The sequence below is a fragment of the Oryza glaberrima genome, chromosome 4, assembly GCF_000147395.1.
Source record: "Oryza glaberrima chromosome 4, OglaRS2, whole genome shotgun sequence".
NCBI classification, from domain to species: domain Eukaryota; kingdom Viridiplantae; phylum Streptophyta; class Magnoliopsida; order Poales; family Poaceae; genus Oryza; species Oryza glaberrima.
In genome coordinates this window covers 11,132,187-11,148,353 of record NC_068329.1, presented here as the reverse complement: position 1 = coordinate 11,148,353, position 16,167 = coordinate 11,132,187, and the positions used below count along the sequence as shown (strand labels likewise).

The 16,167-nt window shown below is 39.1% G+C and overlaps 1 protein-coding gene across 1 annotated transcript; it reads right to left on the bottom strand.

The window, feature by feature from the left end:
* Positions 1-271: 271 nt before the first annotated feature.
* Positions 272-14,671, bottom strand: LOC127770091 (protein TRANSPARENT TESTA 9). The gene is given in 23 exon segments (XM_052295766.1): positions 272-732; positions 734-990; positions 1,126-1,292; positions 1,409-1,568; positions 5,206-5,252; positions 5,360-5,431; positions 5,527-5,632; positions 6,168-6,305; positions 6,889-6,951; positions 8,016-8,126; positions 8,565-8,635; positions 8,722-8,810; positions 10,502-10,812; positions 10,906-11,092; positions 11,314-11,437; positions 11,534-11,642; positions 12,066-12,123; positions 12,205-12,301; positions 12,412-12,545; positions 12,619-12,695; positions 12,776-12,827; positions 14,178-14,352; positions 14,355-14,671. Coding segments are annotated over 23 exon segments (2,754 nt in total). The 5' UTR covers positions 14,434-14,671; the 3' UTR covers positions 272-662.
* Positions 14,672-16,167: the final 1,496 nt, after the last annotated feature.

The window sequence follows — 16,167 nt, the reverse complement described above, 5'->3', positions numbered from 1 at the left end:
CCAAAGTCCAAACACTCGGTCTACAGAAGACATCATCTTACCAAGACCCTGCATTGTGAAGCAGACATCCAGTGTTGCATCAATCAATTGAACATCAAACTCAATTCCAAGCGTCAGTTCAAAGGGTAGAATTCAACAAGCACAACCGATGCTCATCTGGTTGTCTTGTTTAGCTGAGCATCCTGCTTGTCAAAGCTAACAGTTCTTCTCTGAAAAAGCAAACAAAACAAATAGTTCATACATAAGCAGTGGTCTACAAAGAAAAATCATGGAGGAGCTCAAAATTCATATTTTATTACTATAGTCAGGGCATCCTTTTGACAACAGATATGATTGCCTGCACATTTCTTCAAACAATTAGTGTACACAGCCCAACTCTGCCCTGAAGCTTATGAAAGAATGGAATGTGATTTGTATGACATTACAAAGGACAGGTACAAACTATTGTACAAAGAATCCTATCGAGCTAACTTAACTCAAAAACAGTCAAAACTCGAAACTCTACAGTGTGTCAACAAGGGGACCTCCCTAAATCTGCCGATGTAATGTACAGAGCGCGACCGACTTGCTCGTCGGAGATGGCAGCGACGGGGTTTTCCTGCCACCATGTTTTCAAAGCTCGAACACTGCACATGATGAAACCTCCAGTAAGGCATGAGCGATCATCGATGATGTTCTAGCAAGTCATGACCCATCATCCGAAGTGGTTTCATGAGAGGAGCAAGGATGCTGTAATCCATCCTCAGGCATGTCAAATTCAAGCAAGAGCTTCAACTGCTCTCCAACAGCACCTTGTTGGAGCTTCATCTCCTCTATAACCATAGTCTCTGCTTCCTTACATGATTGCTCATCTCTAAAAGCAAGGGTCCATCTTCCATCAACAAGGTACTTTCTTGTCTTCCCTTTGTATTTTTCTGTGTCCAAAAAGGGAACTGTAGAAGGACGGATACGTAAATGTAACCATTTTGCATGCTTTTCATCTATTCTTGGCTGAAGTAAAGTGAAAATGTTCACATTAGATTACTCACAAATAAAGATACTTTTACAAGCTAGATATTTTCAATGAATATGATTTCATCATGCATGAAAAAAACAAAAGATTTGCCATGTAATGATAATACATACATCAGACCCAGCCAAGGGAGCTGTGACACGAACAATTCCACGTTTTTCCTTGAGAGGTAATTCTTCTAAAAGAAGAATCCACCCAGAAGTTCCATTAGATAGAGCCAAAAAGCAGAAGTGGCGTTCTTTGCCCCTCTCAAATGCTATTCGACAAGGGACCGCATCAACTGCAACAACAATGCGGCAAATCGAAGTATCAGTAAGTGCAGGAAAGAATTAAGACAATTTTGCACTTGTGATGATTTAAGCATGAAAAAGTTTAAATTTCCAGGTAAACTCAGACCTAAGTTAACTTCAAGTCCAGGTTTGGGTACTGAGCCATCGAAACCTGCTAAAGTTGCTCGATTATTTACAGGCAAATCAGTTGGGGAAAAAATAGGAGGCTGGTCAGTGAGAGTTTCTCCAAGGCAGAAGAGGATAACTTGACGCTGTAGCACAAAACCCTGGAAAAAATCATCACATATCTCAGTAACATTAATTCCTAATAAAATATGTAAATTAATAGGCCAGCCATTTCACCAATAAATTAAGCAGAGGCATAGTCAACTATGACAGAACAAGTCATATGTTCCAAATTTATTGCTTTCCTTACCTTCGAAGGAAAAAATAAAGCATAGCGCATTGAAAATAAAGCTCAGAAATTTAGTTTCATGTTTCAATTTGTGACTGTAGCAGCAAAACACAGAGGGTACAAAAGATCTAAATTCACTCAAAAGCAGCATGATGTTTCTTCCACCAGCATACAGGTCAGAACATATGTAAGTTAAGAGTAGTAATTGTAATGATGTAAACACTAGGTTTCTCAACTTCAGTGATTATCACATTTGTTAGGCGAGAGTTTTTTATTTCGAGGAAAAAAAAAAGGAGAGAGCTTTTTATAGCCTGAGCAACAAATGTTGCTTACCTGATCATTGGACTCAACATGAGATAAATTCAGTGACCTCAAAACTGCTGAAAGCGACAAATGCACAATGCAGACTATGCATATTGTTTTTATATATTCTTATCAAAGGCCACTCCGCAAGGTGGACACCAGACAGGGTAATTTATTTTCCTAAATCCCAGAGTGGCCCTGCTTGCTTCTAATAAGAATTACTGTCCTTCCTAACCATGCCACTATCTCCACTTATGTCACCATAGAGCTACTGTTGTCGTCATGTCACCAAGGTTGCCATGGCCACTGTGAAATCCTTATTGCTGTACCACTGGGGCCAAGCCATATATGCCTGCTGGCAGCATGAGTAGGCACCATTACTGACAAGCCACACCACACTGCTCCACAGCACTTCACCAAACATAGGCCATTACTGTCACATGCCAACATGAGTATGACATCAACTGCTATGCTCCCGATCTGTCATCTGTGTGTCGCAACGCTCTCACTGCATCAGTTAACCCATCCACCTCAGCTTACTTGCCATGAGACCATGCCACCATGACTGAGTACCTGTCTTGGTGATTCATATCGCGCACCATTCACAGTCCACCTTGCTAGCCAAGATCTACCAACAGCTCGATAAAATTCATAGGACAAGAACACTGAACTAGCATTCAGCTTTAAAATTTTCATTTCGGAAATAGCGATTAGAAATTTTATCTTAGTGCATCAGCTTTTACCATGTCGGACAAGAGTTCCCAGACAAAAAATAAAACCTAGCAGGACATTCACTCTGCGTATAACTTAAGAGGCATTTTTAGTAGGGCTTCTTGTTGGCATTATTACTGTTGAAATATAAGACAATTGCCAACCCTTCTCAATAGGCTATGTTTTTTAGTGAACCGTCAGGTGCATGCAACTCAATATGACATCAGAACTAAATGTTCTATAATTTGAATACAGTGCAATTTAATTTTTTTTTCAAAAAAAAAAGAACTGTGCTAGTTTCTATCCTGCATGTGAGGTCTGGATGTGCAAGTGAATTGTCTGACTTTCACCATGAGCTTATAAGCCTTTGGGTGAACTGGCCAGTGCATGCAAGTGCAACTCATAATTACATTGTATTTACAAAAAGATCAGATAGATAACTAGATAAACCTTGAACACAAACTCTCTAAACGTCAAAAATAACACAAAACATATGTATTATGGTGGTACTGCCTCCATTGATAATATGAATGGTGTTTTAGACTTGTGATGACAAATTAAGAAAAATACACTATTACAATCATATATCTACTATATTTATGTCTTCTGTTACACCATTAAAATTAGAGTATCCCTTAAAACATTCATTTTCACTCATAGAATATTGAACAAGGCATGGTCATATTCCAATAATCGTTCTTATCATTTCACTTTACCCATTTTGCAACATAAGGGATCTTAAAACCATACAAATAAGAATTTGATACAGCCTAAAGGGCAAAGTCTGTTACTTTACTCCTTCCGTCCCATAATATAATGGATTATGCCATCTTTTGCAAAAAGAAAATTAAGTTAGTAGCAAAAGAACAAATCATGGTACAAAAGGTGGTAGTTGGGAAATAAACTAGTACAAAAGTTTGGTACGTGGGGAATAAACTAGTAAAAATTGGTAGGTAGGGAATAAACACTTATTCAACAAAAATACCAAGATGTAGATTTTACAGGGCCATTATTTGGTATGTTAATTCACATCCAAAGAATTACTTAATTCAGATTCTGTTAATAAGGGACTCCACTTAGTAGATTTGGATTTAAATGCAACATAAAACGTTCAACTGAATTCAAAGAACCCAAATAATATTTGTCTTCTAAAAACTCATTCCAGTACAGCCAAGTTCCATAGCTTTGTCATGCAACCCCAGCAGCCATAAAAAACCTAGCATGCAACTCCAAATACCTCAACAAGGAGTTTACAGCGCCCCAACCAGTCAACCACAAGCAGTTGTTACGACCAGTGCACCTTTCATAAGTTGTCATCAACTATGATGACAACATCTGGGACTATGTGTGACCACATAAGTCTTCGTCTCTTACGTTAGCTTTCATCTCGGTTCTCTCCCTTGGTTGCTCTCTCATATCCTACCGTGACAACATCAGGGACTCTGTGATGGCACAAGTTTTATCATGCCTTATGTTAGCATTCATCTCAGTTCTCTCCCTTGGTTGCTTGTGGTCAGTGGATATTTCTATGCTTGGAGATTGATAGAGGATTTCATCAGCATTTGGGTGGGTATTGTGTTTGGGAGTCCTCCGCATCTTTTGTAGATCTACAGCTAGCAAGAGTATAGAACTGCATGTATAAAAGAACTCAGGACATGCGTATGTGTTCAAATAACAGTTTTTGCTGATTGTAACAGTGCAAATCAAATTGTGATCTGATTATAAAGCAAATAAGAAACAACTTCTAAATGATCAATTGTAAAGATTAATGTATTCGAGCCATTAATAGGAGAATTTTTCAGTCTTGTTTCGTGTTTATTCTGACCTGTGCAACAAAATTGCTATTTTTCATGGTTTTATATCCATGGCATCTGAAAAGTGGCAGAATCTACTTCATTACCTACACTGCTGGTAATGCTCGAAATATTTCAGAGAACATTCAACATTGAAGTTTGATATTCTGTGTCAAGAGCACACAGTACAGCATGTCTATCGAACCATTACAAGTTATAAAATGTAAAATATAGCCTTATACTACCAGTATGACAAACAAAAGTAGGACGGTAAGGAACTTTGCAGACTCCAAAGTAATTATAAACTTTGTACTAACAAATACAAATTATCATCTTGTAATTAGCTGATAATCATGCATGTACATCCATTTAATTTTTTAAAAACTGACCATGAGCACAATGATGACTGAAGTAAATCTTTGTGGCCACATTTCCTACAGATTCCAGCACCGCAACCAGCAAAGAATTGTGGATATGGTTATCAATGGTTTTTCCATTCGGTTCTCTCTCTTACATGTAATTCAGTTGCCAATGGATATTAGGACTTCTAACCAAAATAGGCAATACTTCTGTGTCAGGCACTCAGGCCCAGTCATATTGATGGTAATAAAATCCAGAAATGCATATCAGCGGAACAAACCTATGATTTCAGATCGGTCAATTTTTATGGATGAGTCAAAAAAAATGAAAATATTTACATACCTTCACCATCTCATAGATTCTCTCTGCGATGGCAATGGACGAATCACCTGAAATACAGTGCATATGATTCAGTACATCAAGTTTTCATCATGGTTCAACACAGTACAGTTGAGGACAACACAGGTCACATGGCATGTGATCAACGAGCTCTGACCTCCAAATGAACATGAATCCAGGGGTAAAATAGCAGACTTGGATCCTTTAGGTGGTGAAGATGTCTCGATTGCTAACTCCAGTGGAAAAGGTAAAAAAGTATAAGCAAAGATAACCATTTGTAGTACGTGTGGAAAAAAGATCTTCCACCCCAAAATTGAAATCCACCTTTCTTGCAATTCTTCCAGGCTTCTTTAACAATAGGAACAAGCAAGTCCCGCCAGCATCCTCCAGATTCGTCCAAAAGTTTTATACTGTAATCCTTATGCGAATCCTGCGCGATTAAAACATTGTGACAACATTGAGAAATTTAGGCTAATTGTACCAGATACATGGGCAGCATGGATTCATCTCTGACACGAAAGGGTAGTGACAATGTGGAAGAGAGAAAAAGAAGAGGGTGGGGGTGGAGGGATACATAAATGCTTGATTTAACCTTCACATCCATGATCAGTACAGAGTACATGAAATCTGACAACATTGAGCACGAGATATGACAGTTGGTAGCCTGCCTATCCTCTTAGAAAGGCATTGGACAGTATCCCATATACAGATATTCTCTCTATCACTACATCTTTGTACCTTTCATTTAGTGATTCAACTAGTTAACTAGCCACAACCAAGCGTACTGTGACATATATGGGGAAGTTTCAAACATTAGGATTAGGAGATGACACTTGCTTCAAAGTCAGGACTAGAAACAACAAGAAAGAACTGCCAAGTTCCCAGTGAATAGTGATCTGGTGAGGGATCATGGATTGCTGTATCTCCTTTGAAACATCACAGGACTAAAATGCATCAAAACATACCTTTAGCCATTTTAGATGAAAAGCAGTGAACTCTTCTTCTCCATGGGGTAGCAGTTGCCTGAAAAGCCAGCCACCAACTAAGCGAACATCTGCAGATACATTAGATCTGCAGAAAAGGGCAACTAATGCATCGAGCACCTGCAAAAAATCAAAGTGCAAACGATAGAAACGTCCCTTAATATATGAAATATGATAATAAAATAAAATGCTTGAATATTGGAAGTCATATTCAAATATGTAGCACATCAACCTCTAAGTGTATACTACAGCGAAAATTAATGAATGAATATTAATACGGAAACAGGCGTTCATGATTCATGTAGGTGTGGATATTTTTAAGTTGCAAATATATTCTTTCAAAATAACCTGATGTAGATGCAAGCAAGATAAAAAGATCATCTTGAATAAGAAAATTCATAGATTTTTGGAGAGACATCAGGATGACTGTATCAGTTACTCAGTTAATAATAAATCATTAAATCTATAATACAGTTTATTGAGGTGTCTACAGGTTGTAGCCCATACTTTTATAACAAAATAAAGTGTGCACCAATGATTAGCCATGTACTGATGGAACAACAATTTTAGTTAATGACGGTAAGTTTACAATCAAAATAAATTTAAAAAATGATGCCATTTTTGAGGGAAAAATAACCTAAACCTATATTACGAACATGAGGATCTACTGGTAATGTCCATATGGTTCAAAATTAAAACAAACCTGATATCTGTGGAATTTAGAGGTCATTTGCCGTGGATGATGACACTTTAAACCGTATTTATCCTGTGGAAAGAAGACAAAATGCATAGATATAGCATAGTGATAACAAATTTACTAGAGAATAATTGACAAACACATGAACAAGAAAGAAACAAGATAGTTTTATTTGTATCTCAATTTAATAAGCATGGACCTGCGGACAATTTGTCCTAGAAATCTGTCTGATTCTAGGATGGCAAGTTCAATATTATCTTCTACTCCCTCCATCCCAAAACATACCAAGAACATACCAAGTTTTAGCCCTTGGCACGGCTATTAAGGAGAGGGGTAAAAGGACTTGTTTGTCTCCTTGGGGTGGGTGAAGTGTGGGCTGGTGGGCCCAGACTAGTTGGGGTGATAATAAAACCAAGGGGTAGCATGGGAAGTTTAGTAGTAAAAATCACCTTTTACAAGTATTAGTTTGTTATATTCCGGACAAAACTTGAACTCTAAAAGTTGTTATATTTTGGGATGGATGGAGTACATGACAAATTATGATCATGAAAAGAATCATAAATGATATTTGTTGATGAAGCGCAGGGCAACGAGTTCAAATAACACCCCTTCGAGCACGAAATTAACACCAAAAGACAAAACAAACATGTAGGTGATCTTGTAATAGTCTATCACCAAATTAAACTTATCGATTTAAAATTCAGGCTCAACTAAAGAGGGGCTTGGGAAAACAAGAGTAAATTCATTTAAGTCATAAATTAAAAAGTTATAAACAAAAGTTAGCACTATAAACTTTCTTTTTGTTTCTCAGTACACACAGGTGGGGGCCAACTTGAAGTTGCAATGTCAGTAGGTAACATACTACAGGGACTACTTGTGTTTTTTGATATTTTTCTTTTACATGTACAAGGCTCTAAGCCCCATTGCATGTCTTCCATATTATATAATGAGATAACAGGAGACAATATTTACAGTCAGATACCAGGCCACGTGTGGGTTTCTCTTATATATTATAAGATAGTAAAGGACTTAATTGTGGACCCCACTATGTCATAGAAAGTTTTGGAAAGTAGTAGACAGCACCAAGTATAATTGCATCCTGCCAAGTGTGGGTGAAAGAACCAGCAGTATACCTGAAGCTTCCTTACATACATATCAAAATCACTGCAGATGCTGTCATCTGCTAGACCGCTACTGGATGAAAATAATTGCCTTTCAGCTAGATCTTCTCCTACCAAAGCTTGCTGCAGGTTCACAATACAGGTGTCAGAAAATTGTAGTGTGCCTAAGACAGCTCACATGATCTTAACAAAGGTACAATATAACATAAGTTAACATAAGTTAACATGATTAACATAAGTTAATCATGGCTCCAGTTGTTATGTACTTATGTCATTTCAATATTGAATGTTAAGCTATAGCAACAAATGTCACATAGAAAAAAGGAGCTTATGTACTATATTAATAATAAAAGTTCACAAAATTAGTTCCTTCAAGCATACAAACAGATGCATCATTTTGCACAAGCAAAACAACATAGATACCATTACCACAGCATGATTAATTTACAAGGCCCATCTAACAAACATGTAAATCAGAACTCTGGGTGTGATAATAGCATAAGTGTACTAATGTTGCAGAAGAAGAAGAAGAAGAAGAAGAAGAAGAAGAATAGCACTTACTAATAGAAGCTTCTTATGCTGCTTTCTTTGAGGCAGAATTCCAAGTGCATCTAGCATTGATTCATCAAGTTCTAGAAAGACAATATGGACTCAAATAATTACTATTTTTGGAAATTCCACAGTGAAAATATTAGTTAAATGAGGACAGTAAAAGTACCTTTTGTCTGCAACAATGTAGAAAATAAGCACAAAGAACCTAAAGCTTGGAAGTCATCCCCACTTATTATATAAGACAGCAAATGTTCCCTGCAAATAAGGAAATGGATTCATATTTTACCATATAGAATGACAAAATATGTAAAATTGTGCACGTACTACTTCAACATCCAACCTTAACATACCACAAAGCAACATTAAAAACATCAATTAAAAACAAATATCTGCATAGCTGTGTAAATATAGGCATATGCATAAGAAAGGTCTATGTCACTATCTACTGTATCACCTATGATAAATATAGCGCCTAAGGTTATCCTAGAATCATTTAATCAAACTATTTTAACTTAACAAAGTATTAGGGAATATTTATATTGGCCATACTAAGGAATGAGTAGATATATCTCATGCAATATTCTGTAATTTCATAAAATTTTATTGAGTTTATCTGCAAAATAAAGTATGTCACAACAGTGCAAATTGGTCATTACAAATGCATTCTGGAGACCATGTCAGTGTCCCAATAATATTTTTTTCATAGCCACGGGGAGCAGAATGCATGAAGAGAAGAGAATTGCACTAAGGTTCTGTAACGTCCTGAATATCCACATAAAAATAGGTCTACCAAACCGCATACACAAGATATTTGAGTCCAGTTTTTTTAAAAAAGAAAAATCAGCAGGAAAATTGCAGCAAGATCTCCCTTATATTTATGGACAACCATGACAGGCAACTTACGATAATAATGATCACACTATCATCCACGCACCTGATATCATGAACATCTCCAAAGAAACCAGAGAACCCAACAGATCGAAAACATGACAAGTCTAACCATGAAATTCGCTAATCTATTAATATAAAATTAACATTCTAGTTGAAGTGTGCGTGGAAGGATGAAGGTAATGGGTGCTACTACCCTCCCATGCATTTTTTATTGAACTTTGAACTTGGTGGGGTTTTTTTTTTGTGTGGTTTGGAAGCTCTCAAAATATGTGGATGCCTGGAGCATTACTAGCCCCCCACTTGCTTACGGCATGCTTGGGATGTTAAAAAAAAGTGGGGTATCCATGGGGATGGGCAGGGTATATGAACTAAAACCTGGCCATTGGATGTGAATGAGCCAAGAAATTGGGCCTCCCAAACAAGGACTTAGTGCTGTCGTTTGGATTCCTAAACTTAAAAATCATTTTAGTAGGTCCCTAAAAATAATCTTTGTGCCACTTATGCCCCTCAACTTACAAATTTATCAGGATACAAATGGGTTCAAGCCTTCAAGAACACAGTTAGTGTAAATATCGAACAATGGAGTGGTAAAACAAGATCATTCTGCATACATGTTTGTGGTGCGCGCATGAGCAATGGAGTGGTGCTTGGCACATGATAGACATTCTTACTAACAAGTTTGAACTACTAATTCTACAACTAAAGCATAACTATAACAAATTATAAAATATCAATAAATGCGTGAATAAGATCCCAATGAACCTTTTAATCAGAATATACCAAATCTACCAGAATTTCTAAGATAAAATGTACCTAGCAAGGAAGATCATGCCAATAAATCCCTAACGATTTTAGCATATAAAATGTACTTCGCAACCATTATATGCCTAACAATACCACGTACCATGTTTAGAAATATATAACATACTACAGACTACTGCCTTATCCCCATTTCCAGTGGAAATTACCATCTATAGTTTACAAATTAGTACTAGTAAGAACTACAATCAAGGAGTTTGCATAATGGAAACTCAAACAAAGCAAGAGCAGCATACCTAAGTGTATTGCCTTGGCAACAATCACTTGATGATGGATCATCAGGCAAGCAATGCGTGTTTGATGAAGACAAGATATCCGATTTGTCTTCATTTGACTGGTCTATATCTGAGGTGCTAGTGCCCTGATTGTCAGATATGCCATTGTCATGCTCAGAGGTATAACCGTTTGGAGTTCCTTGCTTCCTATCATGGCAATCAGGTTGATGGAAAAGGGCAGCAGCAACAGTGCTTGCCATATCCTTGTTCTTAAAAATGTGAAGTATACAGCAAATCAAGTACATGGAAGTAGTGACACTTATACCCAAATCCTAGACAAAAGAACATGAACATAATAAATTTTAACAAATAGGAAGCTTAGGTATCAAAAATAGGATGCAAAAAATATTTCTCGCTAAACTTACAGTGCTCTGCCTTTGCAACGATGGGAGTAAGAACCGAAACACCAAAAGTTGCAAGATATTTTCAGTGATGAATCTTCCAAGATCAGGAATCCCAGAAGACATAACGTCACTGAAATAATAGAGTGTATCTTCAATTTGCACAATTGCATCCTCAACAGAGGCTGTTGGCACAGCAGAATCTGCATTTCTGTAGAATAGAACACAGACGGAAGAAAATAAATTATTTTTGCACATTTACTCTAACTGTCAATGCAGAAGGAAGCCGTTTTTATGACATCGATGTCTTAACAGCACGAGGACACAGGCCAAAGTATTATCATCAAATGAGTGGCATATTCTGGATGCAGATGGACCTTAGTGACATGTTCTGGATTTATCCATGAATGGCAAAATGAGTGGCACACTTACCGAACAGAACGAACAACCAACTTATCCAAGTCAATACATTGTTTCTGAAAATGATTGACCATGTCTGAAAAATAGTCTGACAGTGGTGCACGTGAGACAAATCTGTTAACAGATTCATCTCCAACTGAAAGAAAAGAACGATCTGGTAAGAAACAGCACAAATGCAAATTAAGAACTTGCATAACAGACATACAATGGCCATCAAGGCTATCCAACCTACCATGGTACACATTAAGCGTCAAAGTACGTATAGCAACTCTAATCATGCTGTCCTCATGAAAAGCAAACTTTAAGGCCTCAACATACAGCGGAAAGGAAATGACCTCATCCTGCATATAGTATAGAGAAAATTTGTTACAAGACTGTGTTTCATATAACATGTACAGCTCAACTGATCCAAAAAAAATAATGTAGCAAATAATGTAAATAGACCAGAAAAATAGATCCAATAGATCTGTCTTCAGAACTAAGTGGAGCTAAGAGAAACTATGGCACTGGAAGGAAATGCATGTGTATAATATTGCTGGCCTCGATGGGGTGTCAAGAATGACATAACGATAATGGCGAATTATATTGTCGGATTCAATCTGAAGGTCTGTTTGTAATTGGCAGCTAGGAATTTGTCATGAGCTACTCCTATTGTATACACACACAAATCAGTAAATACAGAATAGAATCCTAGTTTATTTATCCAAACAAAAGAAGCAAGGAAAACAATACCGAAAGTGCATAAAAAGGGATTGGATGAGTACATTTTTTGTCTTCACGAGCAAAGAAATTGTATTCTTGTTCAACTTCCCACTTATTGCCCTTCATGAAACAAAAATCAAGTAAGCCAATATATATAAAAAAAATGAATGATGTCAGTGACGTTCGGACTGGTTTACAAACCGTAGAAAGGAAATGTAATATGATAGCATCTCATCGATTTGAAAATCAAATGGATACGTTATCAAGAAGTTGATGTGCTCATTGCTGAAAATATAGTCTGCAGAAAACATAATTGCTTACAGATTAGAACCTTCAAAAACAAAATAGTGTAGACACAGGATAGATACCGCATTATTGAGTGAATATTCATTGTCTGTAGTGACTTACAAATTGAATGTTCATTCCGCAAATTCTGGATCATGATGCTCATTGTCTGTAGTAACTGTAGAGACACTCTTGAGAGCTTAGAAATTCTCAAAATACGAGCAAATTCACCCATAATCTGTTTCTCCATGAAAAATCTGAAAGAGATACCAATTAAACAAATAGATCAACTGATAATACCTCCAAGATACCATCCCATTAAATACTTACTCGAAGTATGACGGATCATGCTGATCTCCATAGATCATCAATTCTGCAATTGATCTCAATGCTTCAACAACAAAATCCTTCAAAAGAAAGATCGTCAGGCCAATCAACTTAAAATTGTCACAAAAATTCTGGCGATAACCAGGAAGATCAACTATACCTTATTAGCTTCATAAACAATATGAACCTTCTGTAGCTGATCTGTTAGATACCTGCAGCAAAGGACCTGTCTCAGCATAAGATATGCAACAAGTATAGGAATAAAAACCAAGGATGAAACTTACATAGAGCATTAACATATGAGTATGCAACAACTTTTGATTTAGCAAACATTAGAAAAGGAATGAGAAATGTAACTTTGAACAAATATCAAAATTAAATTGAGCATAACAATTGTAACTAAACACAAGAAAACTGTAGAAAAGAAATGAGAATTTTGGCCTACAATAAATATCAAAATTAAATTAAACAACAATTTGTTAAACATGCAATCAGATATTGTGGACGTTTTTCGCAGTTACCTGGTGCTGCATTACTTTCTGAAAGAAAAATCATGCCTCGTGGCTTTGCGTTGTTTATGCCTCCCCCCCCCCCCCCCCCAACACACACACACACACACACACACACAAAAATACCTGGGGTATTTCAACACTTACTACAAACTAAATTAAGGAAAGATGGTTCATGATGGAAATATGTGTCCCAAACAGCTATGGATTACTTTATCATTCATTAGAATAATAATGAACTTACAAATTGAGGGTTCTTAACAGGCAGGCATTTCTTTTTTTACTAGCAAATAAACTATAATAAAAAGTTTATATTAGTTAAAATGCCCCTTTTGTGCTGTGTGCTTCTAATTGCAAGGAAGCAGGCACAAACCACAAAGTGATATTTCCACAAGGTTATGGTATAAAAATGCACGTTGTAGCTTGTGCAACCTTCTTAGTGTAATTATGCTGCTTAACCATCACAGCTCATGTGATTCTTGATTTTAATATATATCGCACAGACAAACCCCCACAGAAATAAATAATACTTCCAAGGTGAACTACTTTGATCATGACTAATCCTGCATATCCAATCTCAAAAACAGTTGTTCTCCAATTTATCTCCTCCGTATTACAAACTTTGTACTCAACAACAGCAAATGCAAACAGTATTAAGCAGTTGAGGACATTACATCATGCCATCAGGGGACAGGAGAGGAAGAAGAATCCCCTCTTTTGTACTGTAGATTTACATATGCCTCGGTTCTGGTTGGTTTACCACTTCCATGACTCCTCAATTCTAAACCAAGCTTAATAGTTGTACAGTTCATAGAGAAGTCGACAACAAGAGATAACACAGACATGAAGGCCTACTTAACACAAAATTAAGAAGCGATTGGATTGGAATCGGGCGGAGACGAGGTTTTAGTTGGACGCAACCGAAACGAAATTGCGCGCTGATTCCGGCTACAGCCTACAGCGCGGCGCAGATCTGCGCGCGGCGGCTCCCCACGAAGACCTAACGGGACGGGGAGGGAGGGCAGGTAGGTAGGGGGGGGGGGGGGCACGCACCGGAGCTCTTCGAGGGAGAAGCGGTTCCTGCTGCGCCAGAACAGCCACATGTCGGCGGCGACACGCCCGCCGCGCCACCCGGCGGCGGCGGCGGAGGCGCGAGACGGCGGTCGTCGGCGCGAGGAGGTGGCGGGGCGGGGCGGGACGGATCTCCTCAGCAGCAGCGGCGGTGGCGGGGCAGCCCTGCTCGTCGTCGGCGGCGGCGGCCCACCACGGTGGCGCAGTGGTGGTGGTGGTGGTGGGGCGCGCGGCGCATCGCATCCGCGAACGCGGGGCGGAGGTCGCCGGCGATCGGTCGGACTCTCACCTTTTTTTCGTGGGTTTTTTTTTCTTTTTTTTTCCCCTTCTCTTCCTCCTCCGGGTTGGGTTTGGGGCGGCGTCTCGTCTCGTATCGCCGTGCGTGCGTGCGTGCGCCCGGTTGCTTCTCGTTTGGGCGTCGCGTCGCGTCGCTCTTTTTTTTTCTTTTTATTTTTTTTGGTCGCGCTGGCGACCTAGTGTGCGTGCTTGCGTGCGTAAATATGGGCCGCCGAGCACACACAGGCAAAGCGACGCCGACGTTGCGGGTTTTCCTATTCGAGCTGCGAGCGAATCTGTCCGTTGTTAACTCGGCGGTTTTTGCTGTTGTGTAACACGCTGTTGAGGAGATGATGCAGATGACCGGGTTTTCGGTTGCTATAATAATAGGAGAGGGCCATGTCACGGGTGAGCTGGCATAGAAATGTTGTGTTCCATCTTTGTTTTATGGGAAAAGAGGTGTACAAGATGTTTCCAGTGTAATGACATATTTAGGAGATAACGAGACATGTGTCATGGGAGTTAATTGATGAATAGGAAGTACTAAGTGACTACTCCCTCAAGTTCCTAATTTGTTAACGTTCTAGACAGAATTACACATACCAATGAGTGATTAATTAGTGTTTCTACTTTTTATTTTACCCCTAATAAATACGGTTTCAAGGCACACCAAACCACAACTTGCTCTTGATTTGAGTGGCCATCGCATGCAAAACTGAAGCTACTAGTCCTGAGTTCAATTCTTAGTGGCCATATATTTTTGCATGGCATTGTGGACGTGTGACTGTTGGCAGCGTCGACCACAACGGCGGCGTCGACCTCTTGGACAATAGCGGCGGCGTCGATGTCCTGCACTTCTGCACAACGGCGGCGATGTCCACCTATTGTGCGAGCTTCACCACCACAGCGGCAGTGTCGATGTCCTGCACTTCTGCACAACGGCGGCGACGTCCACCTGTTGTGCGAGCTTCACCACCACAGCGCCAGCGTCAACCTGCTCCACGGCGGCGACGGTGGCTGTGTCCTGCACGACCTGCTCCATGGCGAAAGTAGTGCAAGGAGGAGAGTAGAAGGCAAAGAGCCAACAAACAGCCATAGAAGAAGGAAATTACTCCGCTCGCGCGAGAGTAATGGTTGAACAGGAAATGAGAAGTCAACAGCGCCCGCGCAGCATGCATGCATGACGTTGGAAATAATGGGTGTAATGGCCAGCTGCATGCAGGGGCAAGAAGGTCCAAGATGCAAAAAAAAAAGCTAAAACATAAAGAAATATCATATAATTCTTCAAGAGCTAAAACGTCAACAAATTTCACACTGGAGGGAGTATAATTCAATATCTATTAGTATTGAAAATGAGTTGGATACAATCCAATGATCCGGAAATCTCTTGCAAAACACAGTAAATCACTTATTCTCTTCAACCCCTCTTTCTCCTCAAATCCGGTGGTTCCCCACCAGTGAGGGGAGGGGAGGGGAGGGGTCAGACCTTCCTTCTCTGCTTAGTAGTAGGTGTAGTTAGGTTTTCCCCTTTTCAGGTTCATCCCGTTTCTTTTGTGCAGTTCAAGGAGGTCGTCAGTGTCTGGCCTTACTTGTCCCAAGGAACTCTGGTGATGGAGGAACTTGCCGACGAGATCCTTCTATCTATGAGTTGTTGGGTCTCTCCAAGACGTCGGCAGCTGAAGGAACAACAGATCTG